Source organism: Entelurus aequoreus, linkage group LG12 (genome assembly GCF_033978785.1).
Source record: "Entelurus aequoreus isolate RoL-2023_Sb linkage group LG12, RoL_Eaeq_v1.1, whole genome shotgun sequence".
NCBI classification, from domain to species: domain Eukaryota; kingdom Metazoa; phylum Chordata; class Actinopteri; order Syngnathiformes; family Syngnathidae; genus Entelurus; species Entelurus aequoreus.
In genome coordinates this window covers 42,826,552-42,845,509 of record NC_084742.1, presented here as the reverse complement: position 1 = coordinate 42,845,509, position 18,958 = coordinate 42,826,552, and the positions used below count along the sequence as shown (strand labels likewise).

Below are 18,958 nucleotides of genomic sequence, written 5' to 3'. Positions count from 1 at the left end.
AGCGACTTTAATAGGCTCCACTTTTGCTCGCATTTATTTACTAGTTAGAATGCATAAAAAAGCCAAACATATGTGCTCTTGTCTTACATAAGGATTGTGAGGGATCGACAAAAAAAAAGAAAGAAAGTGCAGTTCCCCATTAAAGGCAACGTGAGGACGTTTTCTTCTGCTCAGGCCCGCCAAGGAGGCTCTTTGAAGGGGTTGTGTGTGTGTGTGCGTGTGTGTTTGTAAATACCTTGAGCTGGTGCTAATGCAACACACACACTCACACACACGATTCACAGCAGACTTACAGCGAAAAGTGGAAAAGGGAGATGTAACGGGGGAAAAAAGCTGCACGCTTGATAAAATGGCCCAGGCTTTCTCCCCTGGATTCTACGGTGCAAGGGGATGTGAGGAGGGAGGGGCTTCTGCAAGGTTTTAGTTCAGGAGAGTGGAGCATGACTTCAACACCGAGTCAAACAAAACGTGGCTTGTTGGAACACGGAAAGTTAAACGAGGATTGCTGCACATGCTCTCAGGGTGCAAAACACAAAAAGAAGCACTGAGACAGGCTAGAATATTAAGATGACATTTTAATATGTTATTATTATTATTATTAGTGCTAGTATTTAATTTGCCTTGGTAACAAAAGCTGCGCTGTAAAGAACTTAAGCTTTTGTGTCATATTACTATATATATATATATATATATATATATATATATATATATATATATATATATATATATATATATATATATATATATATATATATATATATATATATATACATACATACATACATACACATACATATATATATATATATATATATATATATATATATATATATATATATATATATATATATATATATATAGGCAAGTTTTTTTCAACATTCCTAAATAAAATGTTGTGTGCTGGGTTGTATATGTAATATATATGTACCTTCTAAAATACTTTTAAACGACTGTCAGTTGTCACAAACACAAAGAAAGCTCTTCCATACTGTATTTCTTACAAATGTGTCGTGTTTGCATGCGTTTTTTAAAACTGATCTGTGTCCATGCAGCATTCACATTAGTGCTCAGGTGAACCGAACCGCGAAAAAAAAAAAAGGTCTCTCACTCTCTCGTATGTCGCCGTTCACGCTTGACTACACAAACTGTACGAGCACAGCAAAAGTTCTTTTTATCCGCACCAAACATGACAAGCGTGAACGCAGCCTGAAAGTTAGGTCATTTACACAAACGACGACAACCTACTCGGAGCAGAGATGAGTTGAGATGAGGAATGTTAAATTAAATTTGAAATGACTGCTAATTTGGATGACATCTGAGTGAAAGCTTGACAGCTTGTCAGACGGCATACACAGCCCATTTTGCACACTGTAATAAGGATTTTGTGTGCAGAGCTTTATTGTTATGATTATGGTTTTCATCTATTTTGAACATCCATACAGTTACAATTATCACATATTTCCAGTTTTCTCGTCACATCTAGTCCGAAAAGGAAAAGGAAGAAGAGGCTTATTTAATCCAACCCCTTTCTCATTTCTTAGTGATTTCTTACACATGTGTTGGTTCACTATAGCTCTCTTGTTCAATTTGTAACACAAACAAGTTAAATAAATTAATCTCGTAAACAATTAAGTAAATTGAGATTCACATAATGAAGTGAACCAGATTATGTGATTGTATTTGAAACTTTACTTGCAAGGTAAACATTATTTAATTTTGACACATTTATTACACTAAAATGTCAACTTTCTAATTTTCCCACAATGGGGAGACCCTATTGTACAATCATGCTGTTTTCCCCATTTCCGTATTAATGTGCATGAAAAATGGAGCGTCATTAAATTTCATTAAATTGCAGTAAACCTGGATCAGAACTGACTTTTAAATTGGCTACAGTTAGACATTTTGCGCTGTATATTCACCAACTTTTGGTCCATATTGTGTGCAGAGCTTTGTTAAGCATAATTTCCTATTTTAGTGATTGGGGCAGTATTGGAGATGTCAACAAAAATGACATCTTTATTTTCAATTTTGTCACTGAACTGTTGACAACATTTACCCAAAGCTAGTTTTTTTTTGTTCATCTGCAAATTGGACAGCAGGAGAAAAAAAGGCTTCATTGTGGTCACGCATATCTTAAGTCTTTTTTTGTGACACAACGGTGAGAATCATCCAAAGACAGACCAAAAAGTTAGTTGCACATGAAGACTATTAGGAATAATGATGACTCAGGGCAATGGGACGAGAGCACACGCGCACACAAAAAAATGAACAACCATGAGTGAGTTGTAGTGAAGCAATGCGATGGAAAGTGTGTGCTGAGTCGGCATGAAAGAGTGAATAGGTTACCTTTGCCAAGCAATCCCCAAAGTGTCGTCAGTGGCACTGGGGCCATAATGCCTGCCGTTTTGAGTCACGCTCCAGTCACACTTCCTCAGCTGTCAATTGAAACCTAGCGGTCAGATCACTGAGGCCACGTCACATGACACAACAAGTCAACAAAAGAACAAGCATGCATGCAGCAGAGACACAACTTCAAGCGGGACTGGGAGGTTATGGTGGGGAGGGACTTCGTTAAATTGGAATCAGGGAAGAAAAAAAAAATGCAATCACGGCTAACCTGGAAAGTAAGAAAACAAACAAAATGGAGTTAGTTGCAAAATGTTCATAGTAGTGCTTATTAGGGGTGTAGCGCTACGCCATCATTGGTTCATTTTGGGTACAGTAAGGGAACAAACACCTAAAACTGCTTAGCTTTTGTGTAAACAGTGTAAAATATGTTTTTAAATGAAAGGTAAAAACTGCTAATTTTCCAATAAATATACACTTCCCAAATGAAAATGTAAAAATAGTTTTTACAACATAGATGAAACAGTACATAACACTTCACTTTTAAGGAGAGTTCTACGACTAGCTGCATTAATAGTTCCAGCTTGTAGCCCCGTTCTCCATCTCCACTGAAACATGATGAAAGCACGCTGCTTTCATCTTTGCCTCTTTATGCCAACTTTAACGTTGGAAGAGGTCTAGTTTGGCCTTGGTGCTGAAACCAAAGGCTGGACTCCACTGTATTTCTTTACAGAGTGCATGCGTGATTATACACACGTCCTGACTCTCCCTCATTGTGTACCATAATGTTATGCTTCTGTAAGATAACTAATAGTGTCAGATTCGGAATACCGTTACACCCCTAGTGGTTAGCGAAGGGAAAGCATGCTAAGTAGGGCAAATAAACACATTAAGTTGACATGCAGTCTTCTCATTAGCTAACGACTCCTATTGATTAGGGATTACAATACACACACACACACACACACACACACACAGTCCCTCTTAAAGCCATGTTCACATACACATGACAAATTGCAGCATCCTTCCGAGCATGCATTATGCCGCCACACGAGCCTCCAATCCGGCTGAGAGGCAAGCTAACCTTGCCCCCGTGGTCATCGCTTTCATTTGGTAATGCGGCGGGCGTGAAGAAAGTGCAACGTTAGCACTCTCCCTAAAAGCCATTTCATCAGACAGCGCTGAATATTCATTGGTGGAGAAAGTGCACGGCGAGCACCTGCACCGACGTGAAGTTACGAGAGTAGAAAGAGAACGTCGGGGCGACGACGTGACAAAAGCTCGCAGCGGTCTGGGCCAGACGACCGGTGCCAGCACTCCTTGAGGGGCTCGCCATCTGTCCGCCCACTCACACCGACACATCAGAGTGGCACGGGCGGTGGCGAGGATGGGGGGGGTGGGAGGCGACGGGGTGCGCTCAATACAACAGATGCGGGCAGATTGCGGATTAGGACCTTTCCTTAGATAATGCCAAATGACATCTGATCACGGATCTCTCCCAGCGGAATGCTCCATGGTGGCATTCCCTGGAGGGGTTAACCAAGGCGAGAGATGAATAGAGGGGTTTCACACGTTGGCTTGCCTGGGAATGGTGGAGCAGGTGCGTTTAGCTGCTTTTTTCTACTCTAATTTTTTTTTATATAAGCCCTTTTTCAAGAAACTGCAATTATCTTACAGTTATTGAGTGCATGTAGACACAACTGTATTTAATTATTGATATTTAATTATCCATTGTGATCTTTAGAATGCACTTTGCACATGGGTGTTTATGCGCTTAAAAACAATTGCTTCAATGAAGTCCAAACTGATACGATGTACTTTTTTACATGCTAAAAACAAGACGTAAATGTGCGAAACAATGAAATATCTTGGAAGAAAAAAGCAGCAGTCTGCATCTCAGCTTTGTGTTACAGGTGACAAAGCAAATAGCTTTAAATTGCTGGACCAGAATGTTGCCAGAGGGACGTGACTAAGCAGGCCACGCTCCTCGGCTGGAAGAATGTGCTTTCATTTGGAGTCCCTGCTCCAGTGTGTGTCAAAATATGAATACCGCAAAAGGAGGCTTGTCTCTGAACATCATAGTCTGCAACAGGGGCCATTTGTGGCCCGTGGCAAGATTTTTAACGTAAAATAAAATATTATGAATGCTTGCTATCTGGACGATTAAACTTATTTCAATGCTAAAACCTTGACTCTCTGCAATGGCTGTCTGGTTTTGCGGTCACACCCAGCGTAGCATGAACAAAAATATCACACTGATTAGAACAATTATTACATTTATTTAGCAAATGTTGACCGTGTTTTGGCTTGTTTTTTTGGGGTTTATGGTTATAGTTTAGGTTTATTTCCAACATGTATGCAGTTACACTGCAAAAACTGAAATCTAAGTAAGATGAAATATCTCAAATAAGGGTGATATTTGTTTATTTTCTGTCTGATAAGATAATTCTTCTCACTAAGCAGATTTTATGTTAGAGTGTTTTACTTGTTTTAAGGGAGTTGGTCCTAAATGATCTCAGTAAGATATTACAGCTTGTAGCTGAGATTTTATGACCTATATTGAGTAAAACATGCTTGAAACTAGAATATCAGCTGATGCAAAGCTGTGTCATTAACACTCACAAGTATAAAACTAATTTTTTAAAGTAATAATTTCTTACTTCAAGCATGAAAAAAAAAATCATGATGCCGAGCGAATATCATTATGTCAAGATAATGGCACTAGCATTTACTTAATTTAAGAATATTTTTCAACATATTGAGCAAAAAGGTCTCTTTTTTTTCTACCAAGAAAGGTGCACTTGTTATTAGTGAGAATATACTTATTATATGGTATTTTTGGGTTAATTGAGGTTAGCTAATTTTACTTATTTTGGAAATTCTTGACAAGCCGAATTTTCTTGTTCTATTGGCAGATAATTTTGCTTAGTTCAGATAAAATACCTTTCATTTTTGTATTTTTTTTCTTTTTTTTGAACACTGACTTTTTGCAGTGTATAATATGATACATTACATATTTCCAGTTTCTCTTTACAACATGTCCGAAAAGGAGTAGGATTTTTTTTTTTACTTCGCGTTCTCATTTTGTACACAAATTAAATCCACAAGTGAACAATAGATTAAGTTATCATGAATAAATAGTTCACATAATGACATGAGTAAGAAAAAATATTATCAAAATGGGCCGCACATCCTTCTAATTTGTCCTTATGTGGCCCCCGGCAGGCAAAGTTTGGAAGCGCAAACCAAAATAACTCAAGAGTCCCTTCATCTTTTTTTTTTTAGCCCACATCAAGAAAAACAAACAGAAGCGTGATGAATCAATGAGTTGTTTCATGGAAATGCGCCAATTTAATGCACGGACAATAAAACTGATAACACGGGGGGGAAAAGTCTGACGCTATTCTGTCCTAGTGAAACCTCCCTGAGTCCCTTTTTAAATTGTGAGCAAGGAAAGATAAAACTGGAGATTTATCATTTTGACTGGAGCTGAGGTAGCGATGGTCATATACCGGCGTCCAGATGCATTCAATTAGTTGCGGTTGGAAAAGCCCTGGCCTCAGACCAGCGCTCTAAAAAGGTTGGACTATCTTGCAAGGGTGGGAGGGTCCTCAGACTCCCGCCTCTCCTAAACTTACACACACTCATGCACAAACAAACCTGCTCACCGCATCTATCCTGGGAATCACCACTGCAAAGCTTAATGATTGCCTTAAATGACATTTTTTTTAATGTGTGAGTGTGTGGAAATGAGCACGTGACTCGGTAGAAAACATCGGTTAAAGCGCACAATGAATGGCTCACAAATGAAAAGTCTTCTTTCAAACTTTAGATTGAACTTGGGTAAGTGGATTAGACAACAAGAAGACATTCTAACCAAAAGAGGCTACGTGACGTGTGATGGGAGGGGTGGGGCATGATGAGGACATGTGGTGACGGTGGTGGCTGAGGTGGGTGGGGGTCCTCACCTGTTGCTGGTGAAGGAAGGCGGGGTCTCTGGGGCTCAGGCCGACGAAGCGGTTGGCCGTCGGGGTGCCGGGAGCGGAGTAGCCTGGCAGAGACAACTCGTATTAACATTTTGTTCTAAGTGTGCCGTAAATTCAGCGCAGTGATATAGTGGGGTACCACAAGGTTAAGTTTCGTGCCCACTTTAATTAGCCAGCAATAAACCTGCAAGGACAGCATAAATCCCTTTTTTTTAATATAATAAAAATAGCAGCAAGAACCATTTTTTTTTTCATCAGGACAGAAAATGTGCTTGCAGACGAGACATTCTGGATAGCACAGACCCAGAGGTGTCCAGACTGGTCCCCCAGTAATATGTGGTAGATATTCCAGGGACGGTGGAGACTCTTTTATTTCAAATTTGTGTGTGCCATCAAAATGAAGTCATGTGGTCATTTTGTCACAAGACTGCAAATAACAGTATTGGCGCTCCCTGCACGGGTTGTGGTCAAAATGCTTTTTAAAGACATGCTAGTTGACATGATATCCTTTAAGTGGTCTATGGACAACGATTAGCTAAGATGCTTAGCTTGATGGCGGACATCTTTTTCAACCAATCTTGCTTAAAGGCCTACTGAAACCCACTACTACCGACCACGCAGTCTGATAGTTTATATATCAATGATGAAATCTTAACATTGCAACACATGCCAATACGGCCGGGTTAACTTATAAAGTGCAATTTTAAATTTCCCGCGAAACTTCCGGTTGAAAACGTCTATGTAGGATGACGTTTGCGCGTGACGTCAATGGTTGAAACGGAAGTATTCGGACACATTGTATCACAATACAAACAGCTCTGTTTTCATCGCAAAATTCCACAGTATTTTGGACATCTGTGTTGGTGAATCTTTTGCAATTGGTTTAATGAACAATGGAGACTGCAAAGAAGAAAGCTGTAGGTGGGATCGGTGTATTAGCGGCTGGCTGCAGCAACACAACCAGGAGGACTTTTAGGATAGCAGACGCGCTATCCGACGCTAGCCGCCGACCGCATCGATGATCGGGAGAAGTCCTTCGTCGCGCCGTCGATCGCTGGAACGCAGGTGAGCACGGGTGTTGATGAGCAGATGAGGGCTGGCGTAGGTGGAGAGATAATGTTTTTATCATAGCTCTGACGAGGTCCCGTAGCTAAGTTAGCTTCAATGGCGTCATTAGCAACAGCATTACTAGGCTTCGACAGGCGGCACAGCATTAACCGTGTAGTTACAGGTCCAGTGTTTGGTTCGGTGTCTCCTGATAGTAGAAGTAATAGTAGTATTGTTGATCTTCTGTCTATCCTTCCAGTCAGGGGCTTATTTCTTTTGTTTCTATCTGCATTTAAGCACGATGCAATCACGTTAGCTCCGTAGCTAAAGTGCTTCACCGATGTATTGTCGTGGAGATAAAGGTCACTGTGAATGTCCATTTTGCGTTCTTGACTCTCATTTTCAAGAGGATATAGTATCCGAGGTGGTTTAAAATACAAATCCATGATCCACAATAGAAAAAGGAGAGAGTGTGGAATCCAATGAGCCAGCTTGTACCTAAGTTACGGTCAGAGCGAAAAAAGATACGTCCTGCACTGCACTCTAGTCCTTCACTCTCACGTTTCTCATCCACAAATCTTTCATCCTGGCTCAAATTAATGGGGTAATCGTCGCTTTCTCGGTCCGAATCGCTCTCGCTGCTGGTGTAAACAATGGGGAAATGTGAGGAGCCCTTCAACCTGTGACGTCACGCTACTTCCGGTACAGGCAAGGCTTTTTTTCATCAGCGACCAAAAGTTGCGAACTTTATCGTCGATGTTCTCTACTAAATCCTTTCAGCAAAAATATGGCAATATCGCGAAATGATCAAGTACGACACACAGAATGGATCTGCTATCCCCGTTTAAATAAAAAAAATTCATTTCAGTAGGCCTTTAAAGTTGACACACGTGTGCTTGTAGGCTCCCGAAAAATTGTGTATCAAATTTCAAAGTGATTCAGCAAAGCACCTTAAAAGCTCACATTGACATATGTGAGAAATTTCAAGTCAGTCTGATTGACAGTATGTGGTGTAATTGTGGAAAAAATATTAGCATTGACAACACTTAAGGCCTGATTTATTAAGATCCAAATGTGTGCAAAAAATAAAATAGTGTGCTATTAATAGGGGTGTTGCATGTCATCTACTAACACTGCTTGTGCAATTGACAAGTGGTACAGACCGCCTTATTTAAATGAGGATTTTGCATGCATACAGGGCTTTTACCACCGAGACGATCATTTTCTGCACATTCATGTTATTGTGCTTCTACCTATGTGCGATGTGTTGAACCAGCAGCACACATCTATAATCTGTAATACCTTTTCCGGATCACAAACAGAAACATGTGCACACTGACACTTAATTCTGTGCACAAGGCAGCGCATTCGTGCGTCTGGAATGATTCAAACGCAAGAAAATGCACAATGAAAGACGTCTTTTCTTGTTGGGAATATATTACAGTAATATATTTCCTCAATAATAATAAAAAAAATATGCCAGCAGACACCAAAATATCAATTGAATTAATTTTAATCAGCCTCTATAAGTCATCCAGCAGCTATAAAATTAGAAAAGAAAATTGCTGAATAGATGATATGTCTAATATTTTTTCATTTCTGGCCGTCCAAAATACATACGTAGGATGGAGGATTGTCATTTTCCCATTAGCGGTCTTTGCAGCGTGAGCACTGATCCAGCAGCTGTGTGTGGAACTGTCAGTTTGCCCGTCCTTCTGACACGTAAAACGCAATAAAGTGCTCGCAAAACGGTGATGATTGTTAATAAATCACATTGCGCGTATTAAATAATTATATTTGCATCTTTTCCTACCAGTATTGTGGGGGTTTTGACAATCAGCATACATTTAGCATATTAATGAAGAAAGAGATGCAAAATGGATTGCTTATTCAGCTCACTTAACAGACGCAATCCACTTTGCGTGTGCAAACCTTTTGTACATCAAGCCCTTACTATGTTATCTTGACAAATGTTTACCCTTTTGTGTCCAGCGGCTGAGGACTAGAAGTGTTGGTTTCCCCAAATGTGCACCTAATTATGTGACACATAAAAAAGCTTACCTTCCGTTGACGTGGTGATGGGCTTGGTGTCGGGCATGGAGAGTGAGACGGGTCGCACAGTGCCGTGGTGCGGGGAGGGGGCCAGCACAGGCGTGAAGTGACCTGGGACTTTTCCAACGACCTGACCGCTGCTGTTGGGCTACAAATAAATAATAACAATGGTTATATAGTTCCTAAGAAAAATGTAGTCTGTCCAGATCTAAATGGAAACTATTAACTTCTCTTAAGCAGCCCTCAGAGGACACCTAAAGAAAAGTACTTTTAGCAGCTGAGTCGTCACTATTATTACTGTGCGGACAATAGCGTATCAGTCAATGAGTATGGATTTCCTACATGATTTTACACAATGATTTTAATGGCGCTCATAAATGGAAGTCACTGGGATCCGGGGCGTGAAAAGACGGGCCGAGGCCACCGAGCGAGCGCTCACAATGGTGTAAAGAGAGCCCAGGCAGGGAGACTATATACAGGCAGAGGAAAGAAAGAAAAGGGGGCGACTCTTTGAGACGGCTGGAGACTGTCTGGGGCCTTCATTGCGGGGCTGCCCTAAGTTCAAAACTCAAACAGGCTCTTTTTGGAAGAGAATTGTGTCCACAGGGTTCCCTCGGATGTGAATAGAATGTTTAATTAGAGAGTAATATAATCTGCGTTAAAGCAAGCATAAAAACATTCTGGCACTTGTCCATGGGATTATAAGCGCTGTGTTATTTGTTGGCCCCCCTATTCCCCCTATCACTCCCCTTCTTCTCCCTAGAACCCCAGCAGAGGGACAGTTTATTCTGCAAGAACTGGGCCCCGGCAACGGCAAATATTTACAACCTTTTTCATTCGCCATGGTTTTTCTCCGAGTAACCGACAGCGCTAACCCCCTAAAAAATGCGATTACACTCTATTGTTTACAAGGAAAGCCACCAGGACAAAAAAAAAAAGCACATAAATATCACACAGCTTGTCATGTATGGAGGGGACCTCTCCTTCTATTCCACTGCAGCAGCTCTCTGGTAGCTTTTGGGTTAGCATTTTTAGCAACACATAAAAGCAGCAATGAGAAATTATTGTTGTCAATAACAAGTGTTCCTTATTATGCAAAAGTGACTTTCTAATGAGGTCCAAACAGTATTGTGAATCCCTCAAGCAGCAAATTTGTAAAAAAAAAAAAAAGAAAAGAAAAAAAGGATCTTTTGAGGGAAGACGCACTCAAATGCTTACTTTTGAAATTGCAACATTTTCTCCACATATCTTGAAACAAATTCTGAAACTGGCAACTATCTGTTGGTCAACTACAAACATGGGAGCTGTAAGCTTGATCATATGTTTTTCTTCAGCAAACAGGCTAACCTAGCATAATGTTACTGTTAAATGGCTATGATAGTGTTGCTAACCTTTGTGTACCTTAAAGGGGAACTGCACTTCTTTTGGAATTTCGCCTATCATTCACAATCATTATGAAAGACAAGAACACAAGTTTTTCTTTTTGTTTATGCATTCTAACTCGTAAATAAAAGTCAGCTAACAATGAGAGTCAATGAGAGCTATAAAACATTTAAAAAATACATCCAAACACCTCCAACATTTTATATACACACTGTAAATATACATGTAAAGTAGTAACAGGCAAATTCATAATAATATGTATTATTTACACATTTTGATCATTTTAAGCATATGGCAGCACATTAATTTAAAAAACGCAAAAACATTTTTTTCTACGACCGTAACATCATGGCAGACTTCATGAGGGACAACAGACATAATAAAACATCACTTACTGTACAATGTCTGCTCTCACTAGGATGCCGACTGGTAGGATTTTTTGATGAAGAATTAATGACAGTCCACACAAAAGGTTTTAAAAAAGCCAGTGCCGCAAGCAAGCGTCTTTTTGTGTCTTTCTCGCCATATCCGGGTATAAGTTTTTGGTTTATGGCCAAAGACTTCTACTGAACAGGTGAGAGGAATTTGTAATCTACGATTACATTTTATCAGCTCAGAGGCCAACATGATTCAATAGCTGGGTATGTCCATATGATCACGGTGCAGATTGTCTGCGTAAACGCTCATAATGACAATGTTGCTCACACTTGGTTAATATTTGGGTCCATCCATCCATCCATTTTCTACCGCTTGTCCCTATCGGGGGTCGCGGGGGTGCTGGAGCCTATCCCAGCTGGGTACGCGCAGCCAACATAGATAGATAACATTCACACTCACACGCTAGGGACTATATAGTGTTGCCAATCGTAACAAGATGTAAATGTATTATTGTTGGCACTTTTTGGATGAATTTTTGGAGTGCTTTTAGAGGCAAAATGGATTACTCACAACAGCAGCATTGCTAGCCATCTATAAAGAGACGATTATTACAAATTAGAATGCAAAAAAAAAAAAAAAAATTGTTTTCTTTTCTCTGATAAGCAAGACAATATTAAAAAAAAAAAAAAAAGTGCAATTCCCCTTTAAGGTTGCCTCATATAGTATGTTGTAGTATGTGATGTTTGACATCTATTTAGTTGGACCTGTGCAGAGTTTTACACGCGTTTACACGCACTAAATTAGTCTGATTTCCCAAATAAAATGCATTTCTTCTATTTTCTCAAGTCTGAGTGTGAAGTCTCTGTTTGCATGCACTCTCTCTAACTTGACTCCTTGGCCAAATGATGTGTGCCTCCAATACACTAGGGGGCGATCGTGGTCATTTCAGCTCGTTCATCTACGTGGGATTGTAGAGTAAGAGAATGCCGCACGCTGCTGGGGTCGCAAGCACAAGTTGTAGAGCCACTTTCACATGTATTTATTTTTTTACCTTCTGACGTGACGTGAAACCCAGCAATAATTGCCGCAAGCAGAAGCTCTTGACTCTAACAGAAAACCTAACTTTCCACAGCTGTGGTGTTTTAAATGACATCTGCTTTGCTTTTTGTAGCTATGGTGACTCTCAAGGAAAGGAAATTGCTATTTATTTGACTGTTCTATTCATTGGGAGGGAGGCAATACTTTATATGATATCTGCCAGACTACTAATAGCTGAGAAACAAAACACTCTGTTTAATTTCATTGTGCGTACAAAAAAGTTGTGATGTTTTATGTCATATGGCTGTTTGATAAATGTCATTTCACGTATTAAAACTAATTTGGCCACATTCTGCCACTTATGTCGGTTTTTCTTTTCTCATATACTTAAAAATATAGACCTATTCTCTCTCCTGTATCTTCTTTTTGTCTGCAGCGTCATGATCCTCCACGATGGCGCATGCGTGGAAAGCTGGCTCGATTAAAGAGCATACACACAAGACGGAACTTGTTTCCGAACACATTACATATTTGTTCATCCGACCTTTAAAATGATCAACACATATGTGTTGTTCAAAAAGATGGTTTTCAGCCAATTCATGCAATATTTTTTGTACAACTTTAAACGTACAGTGTATATGTATGTATGTATGTATGTATGTATATGTATGTAAGAAGTATACTTGCATGTGGACAAACAAAACACAAACTAGTAAGAGCTTGTTAAAATAACTTTCAAAACCTGTCTACATTGCAACATTTTGGACAACACAGCATTGTGGCACCTCTGAGACTTAATAAAAACTGTAGAAAAAAACTATAACATGGTACATTTCAATCACTGCTAACAATGACTATTATTACAAAGAGTGTGACATACAGTACAGGCTAAAAGTTTGGACACACCTTCTCATTTCAATGTGTTTTCTTTATTTTCATGACTAATTACCTTGTAGATTGTCACTAAAGGCATCAAAACTATGACACCTGTGAAGTGAAAACCCTTTCAGGTGACTACCTCTTGAAGCTCATCGAGAGAATGCCAAGAGTGTGCAAAAAAGTAATCAGAACAAAGGGTGGCTCTTTTGAAGAAACTAGAATACAAAACATGTTTTTCATTGATTTCACCTTTTTTTGTTAAGTACATAACTCCACATGTGTTCATTCATAGTTTTGATGCCTTCAGTGACAATCTACAATGTAAATAGTCATGAAAATAAAGAAAACACATTGAATGAGAAGGTGTGTCCAAACGTTTGCCCTGTACTGTATGTTAATTTCAGGGTTCCCAGGACGGAACGCTATCAAACGGGTCCTTTCCTGCCCTTTAAATGTATTTTGACTTTGTCTTGTGAGAAATACAGCTCTGATCAACAAGTTAGTGACAAAATAATATATACATTTAAAAAAAAAAAAAAAAAAAAAGACCCACCTGGCTGCTCTGTGGGCTGGACGGGTCGTACGACGGCACGTAGCTCTTAAGGGGGTCGGCTGGGTTGAGGTGGGGCGGGTAACGGATGGTGGTGTGCGAGAAGTAGGACGAGGGCGCCGGGGGTAGAATGGCGGAGGCTGAGAACTGCAGCGGCGAGTGCGGCGGGGGACTCCTCGTCGATATAACTGCAAGAATCAAGGGAAATCAAGAGACATTGGGTGAAGGGGGTTTTTTTTGGTCCGTGGATGTCGTGAGGAACTCACCACTGTGTCCTACGCCTGTCAGGCCCGGGTGATGCGGCTGAGGAAAAGTGCTGAGTCGGGGTGAGGAATCCTGCGGAGAGGTGGGGCTGAACAGCGGCTTCTCTGGCTTCTTCATGGTGGGAGAGGACATGTCTGCTGGGGAGAAGAAAAAATACACACACGTTAAGCAAATTAAGGTCCCTGATTGAATGTTCATAATGGAATATAAGACAAAACAAATATTCCAATTCCAGGACATGTTTGGAAAGATTAAAAGGGAGCCTTTTTCCCTGCCAAGAATTGATTGAAACACGTCCCTCTTGTCCGCCGGTGTGCTTGAGAACAGGATCTGCACGGATTAGGAATCTCAGAGGAGCAGGTTGAAAAGTTGACTTTGCCGATTGCACATATGTGCATGTCATGAAAAATGTGGTCGTTTGACATTACCGGGAAATAAGAGACTCGCTTTAGTCGTGTCAGAGACAAAGTCCTAGTTTACATGCATACTAATGTAGCTCTGATTCCACCCATGGCCATATGTTGTGTGCCTCTGAAACGCCGGGAGGGGATTTTATACATTTCAGCTCGTTTAGATCTATGACATCATGAACAAGGAAGAGAATGCTACATTCTCTGCTCAAATGGATAACATGGCTTTCCACCATTTGAATGTGTGCTTAAATTATATTTGTTTTGGTTTTTGTGGTTATGATGCGCCTCAAAAGCACACACTTAACAAATATATCGACTTATTTCATCTTCCGTTGCATGAACGGGTCTTCTTGTTAGTGTCAGCAAAAAGACTGTTTGATACAAATGTAATGTTCTCAACGCTGCGCCGTGATCCCCTACGGGTACTACTGCATGCGTAGGAAGCCAGTGTAGATGATCGATTGATGAAAATGTATATAATTGATACGTTCCAACGTCCAAGACCTTCCGCGAATGCAGAGGGAAAAAAAGGAATAGTGGATGCATAAAAAGACCTCAATATGTTTGATAATTTACACCAGGGGTCACCAACGTGGTGCCCATGGGCAACAGGTCAACCTTCAAGGAACAAATGTTGTAAAAATTGCAAATTACTACTGTGTTCACTGTGCCCATAAGTAAATACCATTATTCATTTATAAAGGAATATGATTAAAAGTAAACTGAGCAGCCGTGTGAAGCCCTCAGCATAACTCGGTACAATTGAAGTAGACCAAAAAGTTGTTGCCCCTGTTCTGAACCCGATTACATGCCTCTTACAGTTATTAAAACACATGTAAAATTCAGTTTTATACATTAGGAAGTAGAGACGTCTTTTTGGCATCAAATACAGTCCAATTTTGATTATAGAACTAATGTTTTGTAACTAAAGTAAATACAATAACACATTATTATAAAGCTTATCTTATTAAATTTAGAATTGCATAACATGGATTAGATTAGATGTATTGTATGTGCGGTATTGAATGCCTCATACGGTTTCTCAAATCCATCCATCCATCCATCCATCCATTTTCTACCGCTTGTCTCTTTCGGGGTCGCTGGAGCCTATCTCAGCTGCAATCGAATCCAAATATCCCAAAAATATTTTGTAGGAATAACAAGAAAACAAACGAAACAAGAAAAATAAAATAATTGATGTAATCACTTAAGTCCATCCATCCATCTTCTTCCGCTTATCTTATCAGGTCGCGGGGGCAGCAGCCTAAGCAGGGAAGCCCAGACTTTCCTCTCCCCAGCCACTTCGTCCAGCTCTTCCCGGGAGATCCCGAGGCGTTCCCAGGCCAGCCGGGAGACAGAATCTTCCCAACGTGTCCTGGGTCTTCCCTGTGGCCTCCTACCGGTCGCACGTGCCCTAAACACCTCCCTAGGGAGGCGTTCGGGTGGCATCCTGACCAGATGCCCGAACCACCTCATCTGGCTCCTCTCGATGTGGAGGAGCAGCGGCTTTACTTTGAGCTCCTCCCGGATGGCAGAGCTTCTCACCCTATCTCTAAGGGAGAGCCCCGCCACTCGGCGGAGGAAACTCATTTCGGCCGATGTAATCACTTAAGTATCATTTATATACTGATAGTATACTAGATATCGATAGTATTGACATCTGGATCGATCACCCCTATGTGACATTGAAGTTAGCATTTACATTCTTATGGCGTCCTACTCGGCGTGTGTAGCATGCTTGCTTGGGCATTTATTTTCCTCTAGTCCTCCAGTGATAATGCTACTTGGAATAAACGGTTGATTTTTTCTGCAATGGTGGTAAGGATTAGTGTCCTAGAAGCTGCTTTGGACTGTGGATAGACGACAGGTTTGTTGCTCTCAAATTCGGTGTTCTGGCAAGACACACACCCCGATGGAATTCATGCAACTTCTGCATGTTAGTAAGGAATCCAGAAATGTAATTGTGTTTCCCTTAATGTGTGCATCCCTTTTGAAGGAATCTTTCAGGCGAGTACAATCTTTATCCTTATGGGCTGCATGATTTATCGGTATCGACTCACCTTGAGGTTATAATTAGTGCATTTATTTTTTTTAAACATGCCTCAAAACAACAGCTACAAAAACAATGAAGGCACACAGCTTCAGTCCAGAGTATACTAGAGTAATAAAGTAAACAATAACATAGTCCTCCTTTAGTGCAAGACTGCCTGGCATATTGTATAACAGGAAATTATAAACTGGGCTCAATCTGCCCAGCTCTAACGTATTTGTATGAGTAACACAAATGTGCTGCAAGCTAGTGGTGAGTGCTTGAAGTGGCGTAGCAGTCAGCCAGAGCTTCTGAAATGCTGCGTTGAGACAGGGCATCTCCGTTCACTGCAAGCTGCAAAGTGTGCGCCATGCAGGGCAGACTAGCCACACCAAAATCCACCTTAGCTTTTGCCATACTGCGTGCGTTGTTCCTGACCACAACGTGGGCTTTCGCCCTGGGGTGGTTTTTGTTGTATTTTTGTTTTTTCTCGGCGGAGTCTTTAAGCGACAACTGTGTGGTACTACTTTTTTTCGGTGTTTGCTTTTCATCCATCTTCCGCTTGTATTCATCGTGTATCTCTTTATGATTCTTGAAGAGTAGGGAGATCAAATTGCTCGTATTAAAGGAAGACGTCTTGGTTCCACCTCGCATAACCAACTTTTTGCAGTCATTGCAAATTGCCAGTTTTTTATCCGTAAGACACACTTTAAAATAATCCCAAACCATAGACATGGTGTCGTTAGTCAGTCACCGAGCTCGCTGGCTTGTTAGCCACGGCTACAGCACCGGCAACAACACACTCTTGTTGTTGTTATGCTGCGCTTGCGGTGGTTTGATGAGGTCATCAAGCGTCGCCAGTAAACCTCTCATGCTGCAGTCGTCAACTCCTGTGTTGTGTGTGGGAGAGGGGAGGGGCTGCTGACTGGGATATGTACCGCTCCGTACAACGGCGTTTTAAAAAGTCATTAATTTTACTTTTTGAAACCGATACCGATACTTTCCGATATTCCATTTTAAAGCATTTATCGGACATCTCTAGTAGTAACACATCGCCATGCTACGGTATTAGCCGTAAAAGCTAACTACGGCAAGAGATAAGCTAGCTTCTACAACAACACCAAACATGTTTGAGTTTGTAATGCACAACACTGTGATACGACACCCAATTTGTATTGACTGAAAACCATGAACAATCATATTACAGTATCTGTAAAGTATTAGCCCACATTTCATGTTTTGTTTGTACACAGCTAGCCAGACAGCGTATGTACTGCAGTTGTAATAAAACGCATGGTGTGCTGCGTGTATCATGGTCGACATTTAAGCAAATCACTCGATGGACAGTTATTCGTCTGGTCCAGCTTGCCGGGGACGTTTCCTTTTGATTTTGGGTAAGCAATCCATTTATGTCGAAATAGCTTGTATCCAAGTTCCATATTTATAGCCTCAAAATCGCTTTCATCCACCTCTCCCAGCTTCTATCTGCTCCAACGTCTGACTCTTCCTTTATGCTGCTTTCTCTAAGCAGTAGTATATTTAGCTTCAAAAGTACAAGGTTGTGAATCATCATTTGTCCAAAAATAGTCATCTTCCTTGTCTGTTACCAAGTCTGCCATGATTAGAAAACACACTTGTGTTTGATTCTGGAAGTAGGAACACACATAATAATAATAATAATAATAATAATACCTGGGATTTATATAGCGCTTTTCTAAGTACCCAAAGTCGCTTTACATGTTAAAAACCCATCATTCATTCACACCTGGTGGTGGTAAACTACTTTCGTAGCCACAGCTGCCCTGGGGTAGACTGAAGTCAGACGTGCGCTGCTACAGAAACAGAAATCAATGTGCGAAATAAATCTGTGCCGGAAATGATTAAAATGATCAAAATACAGTAAATATTGTACATATTACATATTGTTATGAACGTGTCTGTTACTACATCATTAATAATTGCAGTGTGTACAGTGTTTCCCATAAACTGCCAGGAAACCTGTGGCGGTGGGGGTGTGGTTATGGGCGTGGTCACCATGACATCATCGAGTAATTTGCATAACTTACTACAATGATATGATTTTCTCTAAAAGGGCTCAAAAAATGTATACTTACTAATTAATAATAACAGTTTTGTTTTAAACGTCCATCCATCCATCCATTTTACAATATAATTACAACACTTTATGTAGAGATGTCCGATAATATCAGCCTGCCGATATTATCGGCCGATATATGCGTTAAAATGTAATATCGAAAATTATCGGTATCGTTTTTTTCATTATCGGTATCGGGTTTTTTTGGGGGGGGGGTTTTTTGTTTTTTTTTAATTAAATCAACATAAAAAACACAAGATACACTTACAATTAGTGCACCAACCCAAAAAACCTCCCTCCCCCATTTACACTCATTCACACAAAAGGGTTGTTTCTTTCTGTTATTAATATTCTGGTTCCTACATTATATATCAATATATATCAATACAGTCTGCAAGGGATACAGTCCGTAAGCACACATGATTGTGCGTGCTGCTGGTCCACTAATAGTACTAACCTTGAACAGTTAATTTTACAAATTTTCAGTCATTACTA

At 40.4% G+C, this 18,958-nt stretch overlaps 1 protein-coding gene across 7 annotated transcripts in view; it reads right to left on the bottom strand.

Annotated features, from left to right (window-relative positions):
• Positions 1-18,958, bottom strand: part of LOC133662229 (nuclear factor 1 B-type-like) — a 124,746-nt gene that overhangs the window by 11,576 nt on the left and 94,212 nt on the right. For 3 of the 7 annotated variants that reach the window (XM_062066039.1, XM_062066037.1, XM_062066041.1), the window contains 5 exons: positions 13,929-14,063; positions 13,666-13,850; positions 9,444-9,582; positions 6,318-6,400; positions 2,350-2,438 (listed from right to left, as the gene is read on the bottom strand). In XM_062066039.1, the coding sequence (XP_061922023.1) occupies positions 2,350-2,438; positions 6,318-6,400; positions 9,444-9,582; positions 13,666-13,850; positions 13,929-14,063 (631 nt within the window). The remainder of the gene's footprint in view (positions 1-2,349; positions 2,439-6,317; positions 6,401-9,443; positions 9,583-13,665; positions 13,851-13,928; positions 14,064-18,958) is intronic. The other 4 variants (XM_062066040.1, XM_062066038.1, XM_062066042.1 and 1 more) reach the window with 2 other exon arrangements.